Genomic DNA, 24,986 nt, shown 5'->3' with positions numbered 1-24,986 from the left:
CCTCCCAGGAAGAGCTGACCACCGCAAGGCCAGCTCCACCCCCCCCCATTCCCTCCTCTTCCTGGGCATTGTCAACAGCCCTGGGCACAGCACCAGCCTCTTCAGCTACTCCGGCCGTCAGATTGCTTTTTCTTTAAGAAAATAAAAGCAGACACACAGAGACACACTAGAGACCCTTCTCCCAGAAAGAATGACTGGCGACGTGTAAGTCGTGTTGCACGCTTATGAGACACACAGCTCCTAAGCCCCAGTCTGCATGTTGATCCCCCCGGCGGCCGCCGTCACTACCATCAACGCTTCCCTGATGGAGGCTTAGGCAGTTGAGAGACGGGGATCAGCCAAGGCAGGGTCAGGAGTGCATCCGTTTTCCTCTTGCTCTTCAATGTCATTTCTCCCATCTTCACATTTAATCCCTCTTAATGCCAAAACCTAAACCAAGGGCACAAAATCCCAACAAGTGTCTGCCCCGGCTTGTCACATGCGGCCCTTTTCTAAGTAGAGACCGTCCTCACTTCACTCTCTCCGCTCAAGATCTGCATCCTGTCCCGGACTCTGCGTGGTCTGATGGCGGCCACTGCCCCGGGGCTTGCCATCTTCTCTCGTCTCTTTTGGGAGGTGTGGGGTGGGGCTGAGGGACGCAGGGCCTCGTGCTGGCTACACGGGCCGCTCCGCCGCATGGGCCACGCACCACGTCCCCGGGGGAAGTCACCAAGCTTCTTAACCTGAGCCTCAGTTTCCCACCGGAAACAGCTTTACATCCCCCTCTCCCCCAATACTGAAAGTAAGACATGTTCTACATACAGACGAAAACATGCTGATCACTTACTGCTTACTGTGGCCCGGGACGGGATTAAGCATCACATCTTACTTTATCGCTTTTGAATCCTCACGGCGCGACGCAGGCTCGTGCTAGATGACTGGAGGTCCCCTCCTGTGGCCTCCCAGGGCAGAGCCCGTGCCCTGCTGCACACAGGGCTAGCTCCTGCCCAGGTGCCCACACCCTTCCCTCTGCTCTTAGCCTGTTATTACAGTCCTAGGAACCACCGGGCGGGCGACCGTGTTACTGAGAGGGAATGGCTTTCCGAGAACGTGCTGAGCGAGCTATGGTGGCCCCGGCTGACAAGCGCCAGCCCCTCAAGCTCTCTTCAGATTCTCAAGAATCCATCCAAAACACGGAGAGCCAGTGCGGGGACCACCAGAGTCCCTCCGGAAGCCCACAAGTGCCGACACGGTCACTCGGAAGCATGGACACCCGGGAAACCCCTCCTGACCACACATCATCATCGGGGGGCCTGGGAGGAGGCCGGCGGGCACTGGGGCGGGAAAGGAGAATGCTAACACAGGCCGCAGAGCGTTTGGCTCAGAGGAAGGAAGCTGTGGTTTCAGCAGAGGAGGAAACTGCAGAAAAGGTGTCTGATCTTTGAATTTCTCAGAAGCAGCAGCAAGAAATGCAAATAACTGTCTCCTCCAGGACGTGCGGACAGTTGGCAGGAGCTTGGTTAAACTCAGGTGTGGCCTTTCGGCAGGCCTGTGACTGAAGTCCGGGGAGACAGAGCTAGAGGGGCAGTGAGTGGCACTGGACCAGAAACCCCTAACCGTGCCGTGTCCACAGCACCGAGAGGCAGAGAGGTCGGTCGGACCTGCCACCCCACCCCACCCACAACAAAGCACAGCCGAGGGAGGAGCACCGTCAGACCTAATCAGACAGCAAGGCAAAGGCAGACGCCCCGGGAGGCGGCACCCACAGAGGGAGCCGGTGGGGCCAGCAGGGAAAGCGGGGTGCCGTCCCGGCACCAAAGCTATCATCGCCTGAGACAGGACTCAGGCGCCAGTTAACAGCCTTAACAGTGCTAACCGCCATCTGGGCAAGGTGCTGGCAACGCCTCTGGAGGAGCTTGCATCTCGGTGACGGGAGGGCTCAGGGCTGACCCTGGAGAATCCAAGTGCTGACCCGACCGTTCCCTGAAATGGCTCTGCAGCGAACGAACGTGGGTGGTGGCTGTTGTCAACAGCACTGAGGACGGAACCCAGGCTTGCTAGGCATTCATTCCACACTGTGCCACACCCCAGCCCCAAAGCCTGCTTCTGAATCACAAGGGCAGACTCCAAAGCAAAGCGGAGCTGCTGATAAAGCGGGGGTGGCCGCAACGCCGTCTCTAAGGGTAACCTCGATGGGAAAACACGTAAAACTAAACTCCCACCATCAAATCAGAGAAGTCCCTAAATCAGTCTTGACATACTGGCATACTCTCACTTTCCTTGATTCATGGCCATGGATTAGAATAACAATTTCATAGCAGGTGTTTGGGGGAAGGGCATAATCTGTACATGACCATTCTAAAACAAGCTCCTGAGAATTGTTTCAGAAAGAAAGATGTGCACCGTAGAATTGAAACGGTACGGCTGGGCATGGTGGCTCACGCTTCTTTGCTGATAAGGGACTCATATTCAAGAGGCTTCATGTGGAAGAGTGAGTCCTAGAGAGTAAATTTTCTATATGTCATTTTCTGTTGAATTTACATTTCTCTCTCTCTCTCTCTCTCTCTGTGTGTGTGTGTGTGTGTGTGTGTGTGTATTTGTTTTGGGTTGTAATATCTTGCTTTGGAATCTAAACTGGCCTTGAAACTCACAATCCTCCGACCACAGCCTTCCAATACTGGGATTTCAGGTGTGTACCACACGCCCAGGTCTTTCTTTAAGAGTTGAGATGTTTCCTTCAAAAAATTACTTCCCAAACTAAACAAATACCAGTCATTCAGCTCTTGGGGTGGTTTGAACAGTCACTAGAAAGGACTATTCTTTGGGGGAAAACCAACTCCCAGAACTTCAGTCATAAAAGGTTATTTCATGGCAAATAAGAAGCAAAGATCAAAGAAGGGGGGGGCTTTCTATGAGGCCCTGACCACCAAGCCGAGTTTTGCTGGGTATCTTTCTGTTTCCTGACCACCCTGGAAAATGTTGTTAAAGATGAGATTCTGGCTTCCATGCTGGAGGTGGGAGCGGGAAGTCAGAGCTAAGGCCCTGGGAGGGCAGAAGAGCAAAAGAAGCCGGCGTGCTCCTTCGCTAAGGGTGAGCGCCTCAATTCTGCCTGGAGGGTGGGGGTGGTGGGCAGCACCTCACCCCTCTCAGAACCCCCACAGTGACCGGAGTGCCTCCCCAGGTCAAAGGCAAAATGACTTCCACAAACACTCCCCAAGCCGTCAGGACCCGGGGATTCGTCGCCCTTCAGTGAGGCCTAGAAACTTGGGTCACCTTCATAATACATTTAAAAGAAAAAAAAAGTAGGCTTGAAGGAACAGAGTTTAACAAATGTTGTTCCGAATGACTTTTGAAACTACCATTAATCCCACCATCCGGACAGGAAGGATTTGGATCTTCTGAGTTCACCACATTCGTATTTCAAGGCGGCTAGGCACTGAAAATTAACGGGAAATTGTCTCCTCCTCGAGGCCCGAGTGATGCACAGCTTCCCAATGTCCGCAAGAAGAATCGGTCGTTGGGAAAACCGGTCTAGACTACCAGAGAGTTCTCTCATGACACTTTGCTTTCTGAACCCCTTTCTTGTGTGCCCATCACAGCCTGGGCAGGAGGCCCCCAGAAGCCAGCAGCTCTTCTTCTGTGGACAGGCTGCGGTTCCTGCTTCCTCCAGGCTGTGGGGGGGGGGGTGGCTCTTTGTTTCTCCCTCTTTACATCATGACAGAAAGCAGATTACATTGACTCATGCATAATGATTCAATTACACGTCGTTTTACGCGTTGTTTTGCAAAGATAATTTCACCCTGCCATTACTTTGGGGAGTTTTCTGTTTGGCTACAGTGTCTCTTGAAACCCAGGATTGACACTTGGAGGGAGTTTTATGAGTTAAAATCTATCCGTACGGGATATGTTGATGTGTGCATCTGCTTTCTGATCCATCCCAAGGGGATGACAAAAGGCACGGAAGATAAGTGAAGACGTTTCTAAAAGGAAGTTTCCAAGTTCAGCAGCAGGAAATTATCCTCCAAGAAGACACGGGGGCAGTTACTGCTACTTTCAGCGGACAGACACAAGTTCATGGAGTCACAGAACCCCCACCAGGCAGGCACTGAAGGCCTCGCACCGTCAGCTCTGGGCTGGCTTCTGTTTAAGGACACAGCCGGGCAGAGGCTCAGTTTTCCCTGTGGTTCACTGAGGCACCATTATGGGGCGCTGGGGGTCCCTCCATGCCCGCATGAGCCCCTTCCCTAGGCCATTCAGCTGGAGTTTGACCAAGCTAACAAGACTCGTTCCTACTGATCTAGGAGAGATTAGCTGAGGTTGCACCAAAGCTCCAAGCTGCAATGAGAAATCATAAATCAAACAAGCATGAGTCTGTGAAAGCCCTTCTTGGACCAGTCGGGTACGGTGCTCATGGTGCATTGCTGGAATCAACTTTCATTCCCCTAAACCCAGCACACCCACCCCGGCCAAACCAGGGATTCAGTCACTATTAACAAGGCCGTGTGCCAGGCGACCAGTGTGAGCCAGCGTGCCTGAGTTCAGATCCTACCAAGGTCTGTGGCAGGTGCCACACCACCACTCTACAATGGATAAAATGCCAGCACCTAGTGCGAGCCTGTACCGGACGGATTAAATGAGCTGATCCTTCTTAAGAAAAAGTGTCTTGGCTGTAGTACGTGCTCAGCACGTGCTAACGGTGACTGGGATTGCTGTTAGCAGGGACTCCAAAGAACAGACCCAGGACTGCCGTGCAGTGCAGTCTTTCCGTTGTGAGAGTCCGGGGAGGACCAGGAACACCCTTCTCAGGGGTGCAGAGATTTATGGGAGGAAGGAAGGCATGCTGGGGCTATCCAGGAGCAGGATGGCTGGGAAAGGAGCCAGGGAGGATGCAGGAAAAGTCCGGATCTGCTGGAGCTCACGGCCAGTGCCTTCAGGAAGCAGGGAGGAAACGAGCTGGGAAATCGACAAGACACAACTTAAGTGTGTCAAGTGGAGTCAAGTGAAGGAGCTTGGACTTGAAAGCGGGGCGCCCTTTTGAGAGCTCCAGCTGGCGGGGGGGGGGGGAGCAGGGACCGTCACTTAGAAGCGCAGGGCAGCCGCTCCCTACGTTCCCAGAAGACAGAGAGAGCAAAGGTGGGGAAATCTCTACTCAGACTGGTGAACATGTTCACATTTGGAGGCCCACTTACATGGGAAATTTACTGAACTGAAAATATTTTGCATCTAAGCGTCGTGGGGAATCTTGGGCAAAGTTCTAGAAGCTAGACCCTGGGCTGCTTTGGGCGGTGCGGCAGGTGCATGTGAACGGGGTGGGCGGGCCGTACTGCCGGTGAGCGGCCAGGGACTCGGTGGTTTGGGTAGAAAACATCTTTTTCCCCGTTGTTGCTCAGAGTTAGCATCCAACTTGAACTCAGCGTGTGTTTCCTCTCCGTCGCACTGTCGACTCCTGCTGGTCACGTCTCTGAGGGTCTGCCCGCCTCTTCCCCAGGTGCCCCTCCCCCCACCAGGTGCACAGCAGGGTGTGTAACAGCACTGGCCCACAGAGGTGGGTCCACAGCTATGGGTACACCCAGCTGCACAGGGAGGAAGGGCCTCTGACACGCGTGACACGGTGACCGCGGCAAACCTCAGCTAGCTCGCACTTGAAACAAAAAACGGACGCTCACAGCTGGGCATCAGTGGTTCACGCCTGTCATCCTAGCTACTCAGGAGGCTGAGATCTGAGGATCGCGGTTCAAAGCCAGCCTGGGCAGAAAAGTCCCCCCTACCCTCCCCGTGAGACTCTAATGTCCAATGAACCACTCAAAAACCGGAAGTGGTGCTGTGGCTCAAAGAGGTAGGATGCTAGTCTTGAGCAAAAGAGCTCAGGGACAGGGCCCAGGTCCTGAGTTCAATCCTCACAAATCCACAATACTTATTAAAATGAGCACATTCTTCACAACCCCCCTGGCATGGGCAATGGAAAACTGAGCAGTTATCTGTAACTGGACTGGAGTGTTGACGCTGGCTGCAGAGCGGCTCCCCGGGGATTCTGCTGGGAAACCAGGCTCCGGTTCCCTGACTTCTAGGGGACGCCTTGTCTCTGAGGGCTCTAGGACCCAGCACGGGAGTCCTTCTAAGAGAGAAGAGCCAGGGACAGGACAGCACAGGAGGCAGGCGGCACTTTCGACAGCTCCAAAACCCAGTAAAGTAACACACACGAGGGAAGGAAGAAGTTGCATGTTTCAAGGCTCAGGGTAGGACAGTTCAAAACGCCTTCCATCAACCCAGGAGTTGGAAACGCCCAATTGGAGGCACTGTCTTCAGCCCTGAGGCCTGCTTGCTAGATCCCAGGAAGGGCTCTGAGGGATGATGGTGAGGAGGGCTTCGTCAGTGGGCTAACCTAACCACGGACGACCGCACAGCGGAACGGACTGCTCGGAGGCGGGCTGCCGGAGGAAGCAGGCCTCTTGTCCCCAGAGCCTTCCTCCCTGCATCCTGGCCACTGCGAGCTATCAGCCCCGAGCTTCTACATGCCGCTGGGCTCACGGCGGCCCACGGAACAGCAGAGCCACGGGGCCGTGGGCTGAGACCTGAGGAACTGCGGCCCAGCTGCAAAAGGTGACTAATACAAATGTTCACGCAGAGTTAGGCCAGGAAAAGCCAGGAGTACCGAAGCCGCTCCTTCCTGCCAGCATTCAGTAAGCTGTGTGCGTTGCAGTTTTGTGGCGGGGGGGAAGGGAGAGAGTTGTTGGCTTTTGTGAGTCATCTTAGATCACAAGCTTTAAGTGTTAATTAAAAATGGAAATGAGTGCACTGATCTATCTAACCCTGATGAAAAGATGGTCCAGTGACCAACACCCTCCAAATGAGCTCATTAAAAGCTGACGGTGTGAGGAGCGGAGACAACAGAAGACCACAAGATGTCCCACGTGACGTAGGGGAATACCTGGACGGGTCAGCAGGCCCAATGCTCAAGGGGAGAATACGTCATCCCGAGCCACCCCTTCCTGAGGACAGTTCGTGTCAGTCTATGAAGGGTTATCGCTCTTGGAATGCAAGCCTTTTGAAGCTGTCTCCCGAAAGCACAGGGATCTTCCTGCTTATCAAACACAGTGAGCGGCTGCCACCCTAGAACCAGAAGACCTGCGTACATCAGACTGTCCATCCACTCCAGCACGCTTGCCAGCCTGACTCCAAATAAGTTAGGTGGATGCCACCACCAGAGCCTGTGGGGCCGGGGGGCCGGCCCAAGGGCACAAAGTCTCAGCCCCACAGGAAGGAGCAAGTTCAAGAGTGAGTTCAACTGTGTGTCACAGTGACAACGGTTGCAAACAACGTGTTTGGACTGGCTGAGAGTAGGCCATGTGTTCTTACGTGCACAATGCACATACATGCATGCGGCACACACACACGCACACACACGTGCACACAAAGGTATATTTGTAGGGCAAGGGTTAAGTTAAATAGCTAGGTTTGACATTTCACCGCAGATACACATACCAAAGCATCATGCTTCACATCATAAATGCATACAGTGTTTACTTACCAATTAAGGTACACTTTAAAGATAAAAAAAGAAATCTACTATTTGTGATGAACCTAGAGGACTTAGGCTAAGTGAAACAAGTTAGAAAACAGCACACATTGAGAGAGAGAGAGAGAGAGAGAGAGAGAGAGAGAGAGAGAGAGAGAGAGAGAGGAAAGAACATTGTGAAAATCCCCAATGGCTTTCAGCCTCAGGCAGCCAATAACTTCCTTCCCCTCTTCTTAGATTGAGATTTGCCTTTTGGTCAGAAGTCAAGACCTATGCAGTCTTTTGTTCAGTTTATGTCCAGTTTGGGACTCAGATGGGTAGCATCTAAGTATTTGTGTGGATAAATGCTTTCTCTTAGTTACCTAGAAGCAGAAATCCTGACCTTTGCTTACTTTTCTACAAGGGAACCACAAAATACCAAAATTGGAGCAGATCTTAGATGTTATGAGAGACAACCTTTCATTTAGCAAATAATGAACCTGGGGTGGAGGCAGGGCCCAGGCAGCAGACCTGTCTGAAGACTTCCATGGCTCTTCCTCCAGGGGAGCCCTCCCTCCCTCCCAGGCCCCAGCAGGCCAGGGGAGAGAGTGACCTCCACCTCCCTCCCACAGATGCTCTTCCCTCCTCCCCTCCCGGCCCTCCCCTCCCCAGAACTCTCAGTCTGAGTCTCACAGGGATTCCGTGCCCAAAGCCACAGTTTTCACTCTCTTTGGCTCTGGGCAGATGCTTTATTCTCAACCCTGAACCTTCTCTGCCAAGGGTTGTGAGGACATAGTCTGTATTCCTGGCTTTTGCTTCTTTAGTTTCAGGGAGAGTATCCAGAGAAGAAAGCAAAACTGTCTTTGCTAAGTTAATAAAATCAGAAGTCTCGGGGTCCCTGGTGCTAGCTGGGGTGGAATGCTTCCGGTGGTTCGTGTAAACAAGGGACAGTGGCTGTTTCATTCAAAGGAAGGTGTCATCCTGCCCTGCCCTGCCCTGGCAGGAGTTTTCTCCACCCGAGACTGCCCCTCAGCCCGTCAAAGTCACACTAAGACATGGTACCATTCCACTAGCCCGGTTTAAGTGGAACAAGAAGTTTCTAAAGCCAAAAATAACCCACAGTGTATTTTTAACAATAAAAAATAAATCAAATTTTTCTCTAAATACTTTGGTTGGTGCCAACCAGCAGAACTGGATCTAAACACTTTTTTCCATTTACAGAAATCAAACCTACAGTAGATGGCTTTGCTTTTGAAACTGTTTACCTGAATTACTCACCACAAGCCACACACACATTCCCCAGCCAGATATCTGTATTTACCCAATACCGAGTGAGCCTAGCACAAGAGAGGAAATCGAGGGAGATAAAGACTCAGCCCTCTGGCCTTGTAATCTGTCGGTGATAATGAGACAAACACGAAGTTGAAGACTACAACGAAGCTGGCTGAGGCGGGACTGTTAGAATTCCAGAAATCAGGGAGCAGTAAGAGAGGTGGGTGAGCATTTGGAGCTCACACACGCATGGGCTGAGTCAGCTCATCTTGGTAACGATCAAAGCAAGTCCACCCTCCCGTGGAGCCACACTCCCCAGCCCCAGGACTCCGTGCTCCCTGCCTTGCCAGACTTTGTGCTAGCCTACTGCTGCACTGGTGGCCAACAGCACACTGTTCCTGCCCTGTGGCCTGCCTGCTCCTGACGCCATCTCCTACCCAGTGCCCCTACTGCAAACCCACCCCATTCCTGCCCACCCCTTCCTTTCAGCAATGTTTTCCTCATTACTGTGCAGATCCTGGCCTCAGAGGACAGCCCGTCTCTTGGCTGGTTCCACCGTGGTCACTGCCGGGGACTGGCTCCTGTGTCGCTCCCCTTCCCAGGTCTCCAGTGGTACTGGGCTCCACTACGGAAGGCACTGGTCTACCCCTGTGCTTCTTGGATTACTGACTCTGGGATGATCCATCCACCATGGAAACCTGAGCAGACATGAGGAACCAACTCAGGACTGGATTCCCCATGTCCCCTCAGGAGGAATCTCAAGGCAGAGCCTCAGTCGGCACGAGTCACAGAACCTGTATGCAGTAAGAGACGCTCACTACTATGTCCGGCCATCTGTTACGCAGCAATAGATCACCAAACACATCTCTACATATTGTGAACAGTAAGCACTCCAATGATTTCCAGCCTAACCCTTTCCTTAGGAGCAGGCTGGCATCTCTCAGAGGACAAGGACTAAAAAAAAAAAAAACACCCTACACACTCTGTAGGATTTCTGAGTCAGCTGAGTGTCTGAAGTAAAAGAACTGGAAATGAACAGCAAAGTGGAGGTGTAGACTGAAGGGAGCGGGGGACGCAGATTTAGATCCTCACCCCGGCTTTTCGGAAACACTTCGAGGAGCGCCTTTCCTCCCCAGCATGGATTTTCTTCAGACCCACCCAGGCTGGACCAGCGGGCTGGCAACACTGAGTACTTCTTGCTAAACCATGAGAAATACACAAGGCTATTCTTTTGTGAGTCCGTTCATAAGTAAAACTATAGACACCACATAGAGACATGGTCACAGACATGCACACACCCATTGGGAGACACAAAGAAATCTGATAACCATCCCTAGGTGAAATGGTAGATTTTAGTAAAGAGAGACTGATTTTAAATATACTAATTCCGACCAGGTAAGCTAGCCCGGAAGATCAATTCACCTTGAATCAACATTTGTATTAACGGCTCTGGGAGATGGATAGCAAAATAATTAACCTCATAAAGAAAAAGCTGTAAAGCCAAGTTGGAAGACAGTTGGTTTTCCAACAGGTAAAAAGGGGAGAAATGTGGCTTTAACTTAAGAAATGCAAACCTAAGTGAAGAAGTACAACTCTAGTCAGCTGAGCCAAAGGCCACAGCAAGGGTGGTTTCAAGAGTGCGTGTTGAGTGCTTGTTAACGTCGGTGCAGTTAGCTGCCTCTCTGAGACTCCAGGAGGAGTCCTTAGCCGTGGAGACCTCCGCTCCGGTAAGTGGCCTGAGATTTCCTCCATATGCCGTTAGCGCACCTCACTGCCCGGCGGATCAGTTTCCTGGGGAAAAGGAGGCTAGAAATGGATTCCATGTAAACTGTTCCACCATCCTATCAGAGACTTGAAATTTACTACCAAACGGCCTGAGGCCCTTACACAAACCTGCTGAGAAGGGAAGGCTGCTGCTGGCCAGCTGCTCCTCACAACGCCTTTGTAAATAAAGAGTAAAACTCTGGCTAGCCTCTTGAAGACCTGAGTTTAATTAAAGGAAACTTCATACGGTACCTCAAGATGGTCCCCCACTGGCCGGGGTGATAGCTTCAAATCATTCCTTAGTGTCTGCCCCAGGACAGCTCACCAACATGGGCTGGGAGCTTTGGAAAAGGAGCTGTGGACTGTCCCTTCCTTCCCGCACATCCCCTTTCTCAGGAAGGGCAACTATCAACCGAGCCTGAGGAGTTCCCTTTAGAAACACGGAAGACCATGTCCAGAGAACATTAACCAAATATCCTCCTAACACAGCTTCATAAAACCGCCGATGAAGATGGGGAGGAACATGGGATATCAAACAAGATGTTTGCACATCTGCCCATAATCGTACTGTGGTTTCTTTATACATGTCCTTTACTTTTGCGGAGTGTTGTCTTAATAATGGGTGTATCGTGTTTGCTTTCTTCAACTATCAGGATGTGATCTTGCCTTCTTGCACACTATTCATGGAAGGGCGGAGGCAGCTCAGGGAGGACCCTGGATCTCAACTCAGTTCCCTAAAAGCTCCCCAAGGTCAGCAATCGCCATGAAGCAGTTAACTCAGGAGGAAAGAAACTGAAACCTGGAAGTCAGGGACCCTATGCCAAGTCCTGGGAATCGGGGACCCTAGGCTGAGTGATAGAGACGCCGTGATATGAGAACATGGCCAGGCAACCTTGCACCCTGCGTTCCTGTGCCCTGCAGGACCACCGAGTGCCAGGGCCCACACCTGCTCAGGGAAGGCCCACCCCCACGAGCACAGCCTGGACTGGGCAGAGCCTTGCTCCAGGGGAGGGAAAGGGTTACTTAACGGGGGTGGGGTAGCTGACAGGCCTATAAGGAAAGAAAAGAGCTCTTATCCTCCACATCATTTCATAAACACACATATTTGGTGCTATGTATACTTTACAAAGTTCAACTGAGGTTACGAAGATAAAAGAGCTAGAGTTACCAAGCGCACGGCTCATTCTGGGTTTCACAGGAAGAAGAGATTATTTAGCAAGAGATTATTTAGATTGACCAAATCATAAACTCATATCTGGAAACGTAATAGCACACGGGGGCCCCGTGCTAGAATGTTAGAGATGAAGTCGGCAAAAGAACAGACGCCGAGCTGGTGTTCTCCAAAGTGCCACCAGAGGAGATTCTCGGGGGAGGGAAACTGAGGTCATCATCAGACTCAGACCAAACTTGTGTCAGAAGAAAATGGAGTGGCACACCTAAGGCCCTCAAGAAAAGAAAACGTAAGACGGTGTGCGCACACGCGTGCGTGCTCTCCCGTGCATGGGCCAGCTTTCTGGACAAAAGCATTTCGCAGATTTGTCTGCCAGGTCTGGCTTCGGACCACAGCCCTCCAATCTCAGAGCCTCCTGAGTAGCTAGGATTACAGTCATGAGCCACTGACGCGACGCCCACTTGGTTCTAGCCAGTGAGGTCCATAAAGGCTTCAGGAAAGAGTTGAACTTGGATGAGGAGACAGATACTACAAGAGAACCAAGTTATCACTGCCACCTGTGTGTGTGAGAGTGTGTGTGTGTGTGTGTGTGTGTGCACATGCTTCCTGGCTCTGGCCTAGGTCGGTGGGGAAGCCATTGCTGAAGAAGCCATTCTCTGCGGTACGCTGATGAGTCTGCAGACAGGCAGTGCCATGCTATGGAGTGGAGGGGACCTGGCCCCCAGCACAGAGCCGACACCTCGGTGACACCCCAAAGCACTCGGCAGAGGACAGCCTGGTCTCAGACGGCACACACTCTGGACTGGGCACCCTCTCCTAGGGAGTACTGACTATTCTGTGCTGTGTCCCCACAGATGGGGAAGAGCAAGAAAGCCACAAATGCCTCAAAGGACAAAGCAGCAAAGAATAGCCCTAGTCAGTCATAGAATCCTCTGGAATCTTGATCTTAGTCTCCCTAGCCTCCAGACTGTGAGAAATCAATTTATTTTATAAAGTGTCCAGTACTGAGTATTCTGTTATATAGCAGAATGAACAGACTACGGTGTTCCCAAAATTCTTATTTTTATTTTATTTTTTGGTGACAGTCCTGGGGCTTGAACTCGCGGGGCATGGGCACTTGGTCTGAGCTACTTTTTACTCGCTAGAGCTCTACCACTTGAGCCACAGCTCCACTTCCAGTTTGTGTGGGGGGGGGGGGTGCGTGTAGTTTAGTGGAGATAAGAGTCTCAAAGACTTCTCTGTCCAGGCTGGCTTTGAACCATGACCCTCAGATCTCAGCCTCTTAGTAGCTAGGCCTTAGTTCTTGGTAGCCTCAGTAGCTAGGATTACTGGTGTGAGCCACTGGCGCTGGCTCCAAACTTCCTGTCTGTCCCCAGGGTCTCAGAAGATGAGTGTATTTAAAGGCAGAGCCTCCACAGAGGAGATTCAGTTGAAATGAGGCTGTTGCAGTGGGTCCTGTTCGGGCTGCTTTTCTGACAGGAACAGGAAATGAAGACAGACAGACAGCAGATGTGCACATGAAGTCTGTCCAGCAGTCTGCGAGGAATATTAGAGGAAGTTCTTCAAAACCAAAGGACAAAACAATATCAAATGCAAATTTGGGTCTCTACTAAAAATTAATAAGCCCTGAATTTAGTAAATAAGTATTTGAAAACTTTTTTTCTATTTTAATTTTTTCGAAGGACAATTGATTAAAGCAAAAAAAATTAATTTGTGGGAGCAATGCATGTACAGAAATTACCCATACAATGACTGTAAGACACAGTCCTGTATTCTGATCGAGCTCTATGTCCGACCTGAGTGCGTATTATGATCATGAGGGCATTTGCAAAGTCCTTTGCCCAAGTGATTGGTACAAATGGAACTGTGCCCAAACCTGCGATTTGACTGCTCAGATAGGCCTTTGGTGAAGAGAGAGTGAAGGCTAAATGGGTTACTCAGATGGAGCTCTGACCCATCTGGCTGGTGCCTAAGAGACGGCAGGGATGTCCACCGGAGGACGCAGGAAGAAGGGGACTGTCTCTGAGGCATGGACTGAAGACCTGGTAGAGACAGACGCTGACGTCTGTGTTAGACTTGCCACCTACAGCGCTCGCTGGTCAGGCAGCCTGAAGCCCTGATACAGCACACCGCTTATCATCATGGCCGTCCCGGTGCTCAGAACCACCATGAAGGTAACAGAAGTGTGAGCACTCAGAAGAACTGAAGGGTTTACCCAGAAAGACCAGGCAGCTCTCACCCCTGCCACCTGTCTCTCCCGTGCCTGGCCTCCCTGTGGCTCCGTCACTCACCCTCTGTGAGGCTAGAAAGCCTGGTGGGTTTACCTGGGAAGATGGTGGCTAGAGAGAGGGCTGGGGCAGACCGGCATTCGCCGTCCTCTCATCCACACATCCAAGCCCTTCTCCCTACAGGAAAAAGCGGCGGCGGCGGCCCTCTCGCACAGTGGAGCATCAGTGGCAGGCCTGCCTCGCCCAGAACATCCCGTTAGCACGAGAAACTGAACAGAGCTGAGCCACAGGGAGGAGAGTCTTGAATACCAGTGCCACTCCCTCCCCCGCCCCCCAGCCCCACATACAAAAACGGAGAAAGAAAGAGGAAGTTACAGCAAGATGGCTTCAAAGGAAAAAGAAAAAAAAAACAAAAACCAGTCTGCTTTGCCCTTTCCTGTTTCCTACCATCATCACATGAGAGGCCCCCTCTGAGAGGAGCCAAGTCATCGCTGGAGTCTCCAGGACCTGGGGACCATGCAACGGACTGGGGGGAGGACACACGGCCACCGGGCTGTGGGCGCCAGCCACTCAGAAATCTACAAAGCAACCTGGGGCATCCGCATGGAAGCTGGCTCGCCAGAGTCAGGACGTCACACCAGGGACTGGAGTCTAGATGCCCAACGAACGAACACCAGGCAGATTCTCCAACATTTGCTCCATGGCCATCAGTCCTCAGGTCCATTGGGGGTAAATCTACTTGTCCACTGCTGTTCACCTGGTGGCTTATCAAAGTTGTCCCACACAGTTAGAACCTTCACGAAAGACCACGTTGCTGGGGCTTCTTAAGACATAATGCTCCATGGGTATACATTTTGTGTGTGTTCATTTGTATGTGTTAAAACTACTCTGTGCTTTTAACAGATTTGCTCCTTTTGCTGGGGAAAAAAAAATCCGAGACACATACGCTCCCCACACGGGACCTGATGTGGGTGTCCCAGGCTGAGTTCCCCTTCGCAGGGTGCGTGCGTGCGTGCGTCTGAGGAGGGTGGGGGTAGGAAATGGGAGCTGTAGTGTTGGGAGTCAAGACCTGCACTTGTTCCTACAAGCTTCCCAGCAGACCGACTAGAGGTCAGGCTGGAGGCTACAGCCCCAGATGAGCCCCAAAAGCCAGCACGCTGAATACGGCTGAAATGTGAACACCTGTGTCCGCCTCACCAGGGATGGGAAGTCCCTGCTTCCGCACAAGTCCGTGTGTACACAGGGTCTCCTACCTTGGCAAACAGCAGCCGCCACTCCAGGCCCTGAAGGCAGACAAGGGCTGCGTGCACAGGGGATGCAGACAGCCTGGGTGGCTCAGTGCCCTCGGTGAGTCTGGGGCCCCTCGGCATTCCCGGTGAGGCAGGCTCTAACCGAACACCAGCCGCTTTCCCCAAGTCTAGCTCTGCTTCTTAAGGAGAGAAGACGGGAACATTTTTATAGGAGTTGTTCCCTGATGGGAGAAGGGCGGGGTCCGTCACTACACGCGCCTGTCGCAGGTCTGAGTCACCCAAGTTTGTCCTGAACTTTGAAATCTATTGTCTCCCTGTATCTGCGTTTTCCCCACCAGGCCGCGGCATTTCTGAGTGTCTGAGCGTGAGGCTGACACTGTCGAGAGAAAAGCCCGGGTCGGGGAACCACGGCACGCTAACTACAACCTCTGCAGCTCCCACCTCTGTAAGAATCTCATTCTAAAAATAATGAATTGGAACAAGAATTCGGTATAGGAAATGAAGACTGCCTGAAGGAGTAAGGGCCATGGCTGGCTGGCTAGGCTGTCTCCTACTCTTTGCCTCTCAAAACACCAACCGTGCACTATGCGCTCTGCCTAGAACTGCGTCCCACCAGCGCTACCCCCTGGGACCACCTTGCCCACATGGTTGCATTTCTGCTCAGGCTACGCCAGCCTGAGTGCTTCTGCCGTACCATGGGGCCCTGCCCATCCTGGGTGATCCGGCTGCATCCATTGCCAGTTTTAAGCATGGAGGTTGGAAAAGGCCAACCCACAACTCACTAGTTCCATGTGATGGTTTCTAAGGCTCTTTGTGCTCAGACACGTAAAAGCCAACAGTCCTGCCCTGGCTCTTCAGTCCGCAGCATCCCTTTTCCTCACATAACCCCATGGTCCTGCATCCCGAATCCTCGACAGTGTGCTACTTTCCTCCTGCTCTCTGGGCTGAGGTCATGCCATCAGCACGGGTGCTATAACTTACCTCCTTCCCTCTGTCCGCGGTGGTCTGGGACTAATACCAAAGATACTGATTTAGCCAGTCCCACAAAGCCCACCACCTGCCAAGTGCCAGCCACACACTGACAAGGGAAGAACCCACAGGGTCGGGGGGCTGAAGTGGAGAGTTCAAAACCACACAGCGATCCACCGTGGCTGACCCAGGAGCAGCTGATTCCAGGAAAGTCATTTCGACCAACCTCTCCCTGACTCAAGCCATTCCGTTCCCAATGACAGGGAAACCGGAAGTTGGAAAATCTGAGCTTAACGCCATTCCCTGTTGTTAAAGAAACTGGCCTAGATGTGTTCACAGGCTGGTGAAGGGGACCACCAGGGGGCCATTCCTAGAACCTCCTCACCCTGCATCCTTCTGGCAATCAGAGCTCCCCGTCCGGCCAGTCCTCAGAACCCCAGACAGAAGTGCCTTCAGGAAGCTCCACACCCCCACTCTGGAGGGAGGAAGGGCGGTGCTAGGATAGCCTGTGGACATCCATCCAGTCCTGAGGCGGTCCTGAACCATGGACAAAAAGCAACCGTTCCGGAGAGGAGGGGCGGAGTGAGGGTATATTATGTGATTATTGCCGAGCCAGAAATATGGCCAAACAAGTTTCTCGGGAAACTTCCAGGCCTGACAACAAAAGCCCAAGAGAACAAAGTCCTGTGGAATCAGGGTTACTGCTATCCTGCCGCATCCGAAGAACTGTGCTCGCCGTGGTCTCTGATTCGTGAGAAATGAAAAGTATTAGGAAAATGGCTCAGTCCTACGCAAGCCAACTCTCCTGTTATGAAATGCCAGAGGATTCTGGACTCTATTTTTTTTTTTTTTTTGGCCAGTATAAACTTACCCTCAGGGACCTCTTCTTACCGTGAACCTTGAGCAAGTAAGCTGTGCTCTTGGTTTCCAGGCCTTCCTGGAACACAGGAGGACGGTGCGGCACCCACGCATAGCATGAGCTCACTGAGAGCTGCCTGAAGAATGAACGCGCCTCACCTCCAGCATGCTGGGTGTGTGGAGGGGCTGGCCCCTTCAGACTTGAAACCCCAAACGTCGCGGGTCAGTCAGCTACGACGGTGCTCCAGCCTCTGACTTTCTAGAATTGACTAATTCTCCTTCCCTCCTCTGCAGGCCAAAATGTAGAAAAGAAAACAAACTGACCTGCGCTGGTTCACTGGATGCTATTTGACCTCATTTACGTGTTGCAAGCAAGTTCTAGAAGATTGTCTTTGTTGCTATTTTTGTCCTCTCCCTTCCAACATTCACCTCCAGCTATGGCAACAGCACCAGTAAAAGACAGGAGTATAGAAACTCTGGCCATTCCAGACCCCAGGGCTACAGTCGTCAGGACCAGAGGTGGGAGAGCAGGAAGTGCATGCTTAGCTTCAGGAAGCGAAAAGCCTAGCTCATTAAAATGCCTTCTGCAGGTCTGTGAGTGCCCTGTGTGCAACTGGTATTAAAGGCCGGACGTGGGCCGTGTGAGGAGGGGGAGGTGGTACGGGTCAGTCGGCACCGCACAGTGCCGACCCCTGAGGTCCGCATCAGAGCCAGAAATCCCAAGAACAGCAGCTCCTCTCTGTCTTCGGGACTGGCCTGTGCCCTGGTGCTGGGGCTTTGCTAACGTTCCCCGGGTTTCCTCCTGTTCTCTTCCTGGAGAAAGGAGGTGGCCCTTACTTGTCACTGCTGGGCGTACCCCGCAGAGAAGACTCCACAGGCTCAGAGGGCTAACGTAGAATGTTCAAAGTCACACAGCCCGCGTTGGCTGCTGACCCACGAACATCTGGTTCAGGGATGGGGTGGCTGTTTCTTCCCCTTTCTAGAAGGTGCCCAACATTCAACGCTTCGACGTGTAGGGGCCAAGGTGGAGAGCACGGGAGGGAATGCCACTCACGGTGTGGCACAAAGGTGCGCTCTGAGCACAAATTAGGCCTCCCAGAAAGCAGCCTGCTACTTCCCAGCCCGGTTCTTCTAGCACATGCGGACTAGTCCGAACCATTCAGCGAGGGCTGTGCAGGGCCCCACTGGGGCAGAGGTCTCCAAGGATTAACTCTTTTAAGCCATAAACCACTCTGAAATCTACTCCTCCCCCTCCCCCTCCCCCCACCCCGCACCGGGTATTTATTTCCTCATGCGCCCTGTTTCAGCGTAGTCATTTCTCTCCACACACCCTTTCCTCCAATTTCAACAGACCAAAAACTGCCAAAAAGCAGGCTTCATAATACTGGGTGCAGGGCCCCTGAGTGTCTGCTGTCATGTTCAGGATCTCAGAACTGTCTGAGCTCACAGTGGTTCAATATCCAGAGACTACCTCCAATAATACAGTCAGAAGTGGACAAGTGAAGACAACCAAGATCAATTTCCAACTCACACAGCCCCTTTGTCACTAAATTTAAACTTATAGGAAGGAAAGACAGAGCAGAGTAAACACTACCGGGAAGATAATGTCTAGCAGACACCTTTGTGTCGGGTCAGGACACTGGCTCTGGAACCTGCCTGTATCCAACGATTCATCCAAGGTTCTTAAGTCATTGGGACATTCAGCTGAACATAATGGCTTACAAGGTCTACATGTATCAGTGCCAAGAGCTTAGCACAGAGGGCGGTGGAGGGGGGAGGAGGTACTCTACTTTACTAACTTTTATTTACTTACATGAAGACACAAAAACTGACTAATCTGCCTGCCGGAAATGAGCATCAAAAATCTACCCAAAAAAAGGTAACTGTTGCTTAGAATATTAATAATAAATTGCTGAGTTAACTCCTATGACAGATTTAATTAGAAGATGGCAATACATGTTTCCAGGCGTTTAATTAAGTCCGATAATTACTTCTTTTCTTAAAGAGAGATGGAATCATATGTTTACACTGCAAAGTATAATGTTTCCTTAGTTAAAACAGTGTGGAAAAGCTTTTGTGTAACATGGGATTCAAGCCAGAATACAAATACCTGCTGTGATAAACCAACACTTAAAGTGATTTATCTGCACAATGGTTCCCAGAAGCCAGCCGTCGCTGCTGGGGAGCTCTCCCCTAGCCGGCACCTCCACTCCGTGTCCTTTCCAAACCAACATCACTGAACTAGGTTCTAATCAGGGAAGCTGAGGAGATTTTACCGGTCTTCTTTCAGAGCAAGAGCACAGCCAACATGCACTGAGAGGTGGAACTCTAGGGCACTAGACGTAAGCAGACCCTCAGTGACCACGCGAGCAGCAGACAGGCCAAGAGCCCATCCCACAGACAGACTGCATGCGGTGCAGCTATTAAGACACAGCAAAACCATCGTGTGTGTGTGTGTGTGTGTGTGTGCGCGCGCGCGTGCACGCACGCCTGTGTGTCAGTGTGCAGGTCCTGGGGCTTGAACTGCAGGCCTGGACTCTGTCCTTGTGCTTTTTTCTTTTCTCTTCTCAAGGCTAGCACTCTACCACTTTTGAGCCCCAGCTCCACTTTTTGGTGGCCTTTTGGTGGCTGACTGAAGAGAAGACTCTCACTGGACTTTCAGCTTCAAACCAGGATCCTCACACCCCAGCCTCTCGAGTAAATAGCTAGAATTACAGACATGAGACACCGGAGGAGGCCAGCTCAATTAACTCTTTAAATGTAGAAATACGGGCCTGTGCCAGTGGGAACACCTGCTACAACTGTGCACTGGTCTAGCGTTCAAGGTGACAGGAAATGGGAAGTAACCTGGCCTGGCTGAATGAGCAAGCAACCTGAAGGCACCCAAGTCTGGAGGATCCAACTGGCTGTGAACCTGCCTACCTGTGGGCAGTCCTGTCCTGTGTCCTGTCCGAGGGGCCGGGGCCTCATCCCCCGTCCTCCCACGGCGCTGAGGGCTGGCAGCCCGACGGTGCACACCACTCTCCAGTGACGTCCCCACTCATTCATCGTGAGGCAAAGCCCTGGCCCCTGCCCGTGGTCCAGCCTGGGACTGGGGCTGCAGCCTTAGGCCAGCTGCTTAGGCTGCAGTCTGGGGTGTACTGGGAATCGGGTCCAAGGATGGACGTCCTTAGTGAAGGGGAAACCCCAGCGGCTTCTGCGGCTGAGTGTTCCCATGAACATCCACACACCTATGCCCACACATGCCAACCTATGGGGGGTGAGAGACGGGACCCACTGTGAGGAGGGACAGGGCTCACTGTGAGGAGGGACAGGGCTCACTGTGAGGAGGGACAGAACTCACTGTGAGGAGGGACAGAACTCACTGTGAGGATGGACAGAACTCACTGTGAGGAGGGACAGAACTCACTGTGAGGAGGGACAGGACTCACTGTGAGGAGGGACAGAACTCACTGTGAGGAGGGACAGAACTCACTGTGAGGAGGGACAGGACTCACTGTGAGGAGGGACAGAACTCACTGTGAGGAGGGACAGAACTCACTGTGAGGAGGGACAGGACTCACTGTGAGGAGGGACAGAACTCACTGTGAGGAGGGACAGAACTCACTGTGAGGAGGGACAGAACTCACTGTGAGGAGGGACAGAACTCACTGTGAGGAGGGACAGAACTCGCTCTGAGGAGGGACAGGGCTCACTGTGAGGAGGGACAGGGCTCACTGTGAGGAGGGACAGAACTCACTGTGAGGAGGGACAGGACCCACTGTGAGGAGGGACAGAACTCACTGTGAGGAGGGACAGGACCCACTGTGAGGAGGGACAGGGCTCACTGTGAGGAGGGACAGAACTCACTGTGAGGAGGGACAGGACTCACTGTGAGGAGGGACAGGGCTCACTGTGAGGAGGGACAGAACTCACTGTGAGGAGGGACAGGGCTCACTGTGAGGAGGGACAGAACTCGCTCTGAGGAGGGACAGAACTCACTGTGAGGAGGGACAGAACTCACTGTGAGGAGGGACAGAACTCACTGTGAGGAGGGACAGAACTCACTGTGAGGAGGGACAGGACCCACTGTGAGGAGGGACAGAACTCACTGTGAGGAGGGACAGAACTCACTGTGAGGAGGGACAGAACTCACTGTGAGGAGGGACAGAACTCACTGTGAGGAGGGACAGGGCTCACTGTGAGGAGGGACAGAACTCACTGTGAGGAGGGACAGGGCTCACTGTGAGGAGGGACAGAACTCGCTCTGAGGAGGGACAGAACTCACTCTGAGGCTCGCCCGGCGGCGTCCCGCGTGGTCCAAGCCTGGCCGTCTGGCAGCGCGGGCTCCCTCCGTCCTTCGCGCGCTGGCGGGCGCCGGCCGCCCTCAGCAACCTCCCGCGGGCCCGCGCGGGCAGAAGAGAAGCCCGGGCCGGGGGCGGAACCGGGAAGGGCCGGGCGCTGGCGGGCCGGGGCGGGGCGGAGCCGCAGCCTGCGCCGGGGCGGGGCGGGGCCGGAGGGACGGCGCGGGGAGGGCCGGGAGCTTGGCGGGCCCGGCCGGGGCGGAGCCGAGCTGGGATTGGACGAGCCGCGGGAGAGGCGTGGTCTGAGGGCGGGGCCGCAGCGGGTGCGCTGTGGTTGGAGGGGGCGGGGCTTTATGGGACGGCGGTCCTGCGCCGGGGAAGAGGGGCGGAGCCACTAGGACCTTCTGGCGTATAGAGTCGCGGGGCGGGGCTTCGGAGGGGCGTGGCCTCGGGCTGGGCGGAGCCCCGCGAGGGTCGGACTCGGCGTCGGAAGTGCTGCGTCCGCCGGGCGCTCCGGGGGCGGGCGGATCCGGGGGCTGCTGGGCGCTGCCGCTCCCCCCGGCTGTCGGGGATCCCCGGCGTCCCCGGTTCTCAGGTTGAGTGCCGGTTGCGGGGCCTCGGAGCCGAGGCCACGCCGACACCGGCGCGGTGGGCCCGGGCTCCCCGGGGAGGCCTCGCGGGGACCCGGGAGAGCTCCGAGGGCCTCCGCCCCACCCGGGGTGACCGGGGTCAGCGGGGTCAAGGGCAGGCCCGGGGTCCTGGATGCCTCTGGGGTCAGAACTGGGCCGCTGACTTCGGACCCAAAGCCTCCGGTGCTGAGCAGCGTGCGTCCGTCCCTGGCGGTCTGTCCCGACGGCTGCGGTGCTGGGAGCAGCTCCGCCCGCAGCCTCCGCTCTGCTCCGGGTCACAGGCCACGCTCACGTCACCCGGGGGCCGTGTTCCCCGCCTCCGGGTCGCGCGCACCCCGGGCCCGCCCCCGACGCCCTGGCCACGGCCCCGTCCCCGCGCGCCCCCCACGCCCTGGCCACGGCCCCGTCCCCGCGCGCCCCGTCCCCGCGCGCCCCCCACGCCCTGGCCACGGCCCCGTCCCCGCGCGCCCCGTCCCCGCGCGCCCCGTCCCCGCGCGCCCCCCACGCCCTGGCCACGGCCCCGTCCCCGCGCGCCCCGTCCCCGCGCGCCCCCCACCCCCTGGCCACGGCCCCGTCCCCGCGCGCCCCCCACGCCCTGGCCACGGCCCCGTCCCCGCGCGCCCCGTCCCCGCGCGCCCCCCACCCCCTGGCCACGGCCCCGTCCCCGCGCGCCCCCCACGCCCTGGCCACGGCCCCGTCCCCGCGCGCCCCGTCCCCGCGCGCCCCCCACGCCCTGGCCACGGCCCCGTCCCCGCCCGCCCCGTCCCCGCCCGCCCCGTCCCGGGCCCGCCCCGTCCCCGCGCGCCCCGTCCCGGGCCCGCCCCGTCCCCGCGCGCCCCGTCCCCGCGCGCCCCGTCCCCGCGCGCCCCGTCCCGGGCCCGCCCCGTCCCCGCGCGCCCCGTCCCCGCCCGCCCCGTCCCCGCGCGCCCCGTCCCCGCGCGCCCCGTCCCCGGGCCCTCCTCGTCCCCGCGCGCCCCGTCCCCGCCCGCCCCGTCCCCGCGCGCCCCGTCCCCGCGCGCCCCGTCCCCGCGCGCCCCGTCCCCGCGCGCCCCGTCCCCGCCCGCCCGCCCTCGCCCCCTCCGCGGGCTTCCCGCCCGGCCGCCGCCCCTCCACCACCGGCTCCGCCAGCCGAGCCGCGGCCGCTCCCGAGTCTTCCCGGAGGCTCCCGCGGTCTCGCGGACTGTCCGCCGGGCTGGCTTCGAACCGCGGTCCTCAGGCCTCAGCCTCCTGCGCGGCTGGGTGGCGCTGAGCCCCGCCGTCCATGTCAGACCGAAAGCAGGGGAAGGTCAGGGCTTCGCCCAGGACACCCCCACCGGGCGGGTCACTAGACCAGGCCGGCCCCGCACCCAGCCGCACCCAGCCGCACCAGCCCTTCCCTGACAGCCCTGTGCGGCCCTGGCCCGGGAACACTGCGTCCGCCGCCACCAGGGGCCGACCTGCCACCGGCTCCCCCCCCCCCCGTGATGACCTTTCACCCTGCTCACACCAGGGCGACCTGCCACCGGCTCCCCCGGGGTGATGACCTTTCACCCTGCTCACACCAGGGGCCGACCTGCCACCGGCTCCCCCGGGGTGATGACCTTTCACCCTGCTCACACCAGGGTGACCTGCCACCTGCTCCACCAGGGTGATGACCTTTCACCCTGCTCACACCAGGGTGACCTGCCACCTGCTCCACCAGGGTGACGGCCTGCCACCTGCTCCCCCGGGGTGATGACCTTTCACCCTGCTCACACCAGGGTGATGACCTGCCACCTGCTCACACCAGGGTGATGACCTGCCACCTGCCCCACCAGGGTGATGACCTGCCACCTGCTCCACCAGGGTGACGGCCTGCCACCTGCTCCACCAGGGTGACGGCCTGCCACCTGCTCCACCAGGGTGACGACCTGCCACCTGCTCACACCAGGGTGATGACCTGCCACCTGCTCCACCAGGGTGATGACCTGCCACCTGCTCCACAAGGGTGATGACCTTTCACCCTGCTCACACCAGGGTGATGACCTGCCACCTGCCCCACCAGGGTGACGGCCTGCCACCTGCTCACACCAGTGACCGGCTGGGGCCGCTCTGCTTTCCTCCTCCAGGGGGATGACCTGTCACCTAGTGACCGGCTGGGGCGTTTCCACAGTGGGAATCATGGACGTGCCTCAGATCGAAAGCTCCCAATAACCCATCCGTAACAGCAACAGGAACTTTGCAAATAACTGTTAGTGACATCTGGAGTCACGAACTTTTGGGCCGATAAAAGCTCAAGCTAATAAACCACACAAAGTGTAGATGACGGTTAGCCGCGTGCCAAAGGCGCCTTGGGTTTGCTGAGGACTCGTCTGTCCTCTTGCCCCAGCTGTGTTTCCTCAGTGACAGTGCCCCGTCTCGCTGTACAGCAACCGCATGGCGCGGTGGTAGGTGCAGTGAAAATGGGTGTGAATACTCTGGGCGAAGAAAGGGAGTTACTGACATTCCTCGGATGCTGAAGATAGACACGGCCACCTCAGAGTCAGAAAACACAACATGGACGCGGTTTTGGTCTGCTAGAATGGATAACAACTTGGTGTGTAAGAAACCCATGAGGCTTTTAAAGCAATTTTACTAGATAGACCTAAAAGGACTGGAAATGTTCCAAGTGTAAAGAGGTCTTTGAACCTTCAAATTTCCCAGAACAGGACACAGGCAGAGAAGATGGTATTTGAAAACGTGGGCCACTTCCAAGGAAATGTGAGGATGACAGAGAAGTACAAAAGAGAAAGGGCTGCGGGTGTGGCTCCGTTGGTAGATTACTTAGCAAGCATAAGACCCCAAATTTAAGTCTCAGTATCACACACACACACCCCAAAAGAAAAATAACTTTTCCTTTGCATTCACAACTTGGTCATCTGCATCATTGGCTGAGTTTTTGTTCTCCAAGCTCCTATTTTGACTTTTTTTTTTTGGCCCATCCTGGGGCTTGAACTCAGGGTCTGGGAGCTACAATTTTCCCTCAAGTCTAGTGCTCTACTTCTTTGAGCCACAGCAACACTTCCTGTTTTTCTGGTGTTTAATTGGATAAGAGTCCCACAAACTTTCCTGCTTTCCTGTGATCATCAAG

At 55.0% G+C, this 24,986-nt stretch overlaps 1 protein-coding gene across 4 annotated transcripts in view; it reads right to left on the bottom strand.

Moving 5' to 3' along the window:
- The window catches only part of Tnfaip8 (TNF alpha induced protein 8), a 62,315-nt gene extending 40,923 nt beyond the window's left edge, over positions 1–21,392 (bottom strand). The window contains exon 1 of one of the 4 annotated variants that reach the window (XM_070031535.1): positions 21,254–21,392. In XM_070031535.1, coding sequence (XP_069887636.1) covers position 21,254 — 1 coding nt within the window. In that variant the 5' untranslated portion in view covers positions 21,255–21,392. Of the gene's footprint in view, positions 1–826; positions 1,017–21,253 lie in introns of those variants that run through there. The other 3 variants (XM_070031538.1, XM_070031536.1, XM_070031537.1) reach the window with 3 other exon arrangements.
- Positions 21,393–24,986: the final 3,594 nt, after the last annotated feature.

This window comes from Dipodomys merriami, unplaced genomic scaffold (assembly GCF_024711535.1).
Source record: "Dipodomys merriami isolate MVZ:Mamm:240054 unplaced genomic scaffold, mDipMer1.0.p SCAF_201, whole genome shotgun sequence".
Lineage (NCBI taxonomy): Eukaryota > Metazoa > Chordata > Mammalia > Rodentia > Heteromyidae > Dipodomys > Dipodomys merriami.
The sequence above is the reverse complement of the archived record's forward strand: the minus strand, read 5'-3'. Positions and strand labels throughout refer to the sequence as shown.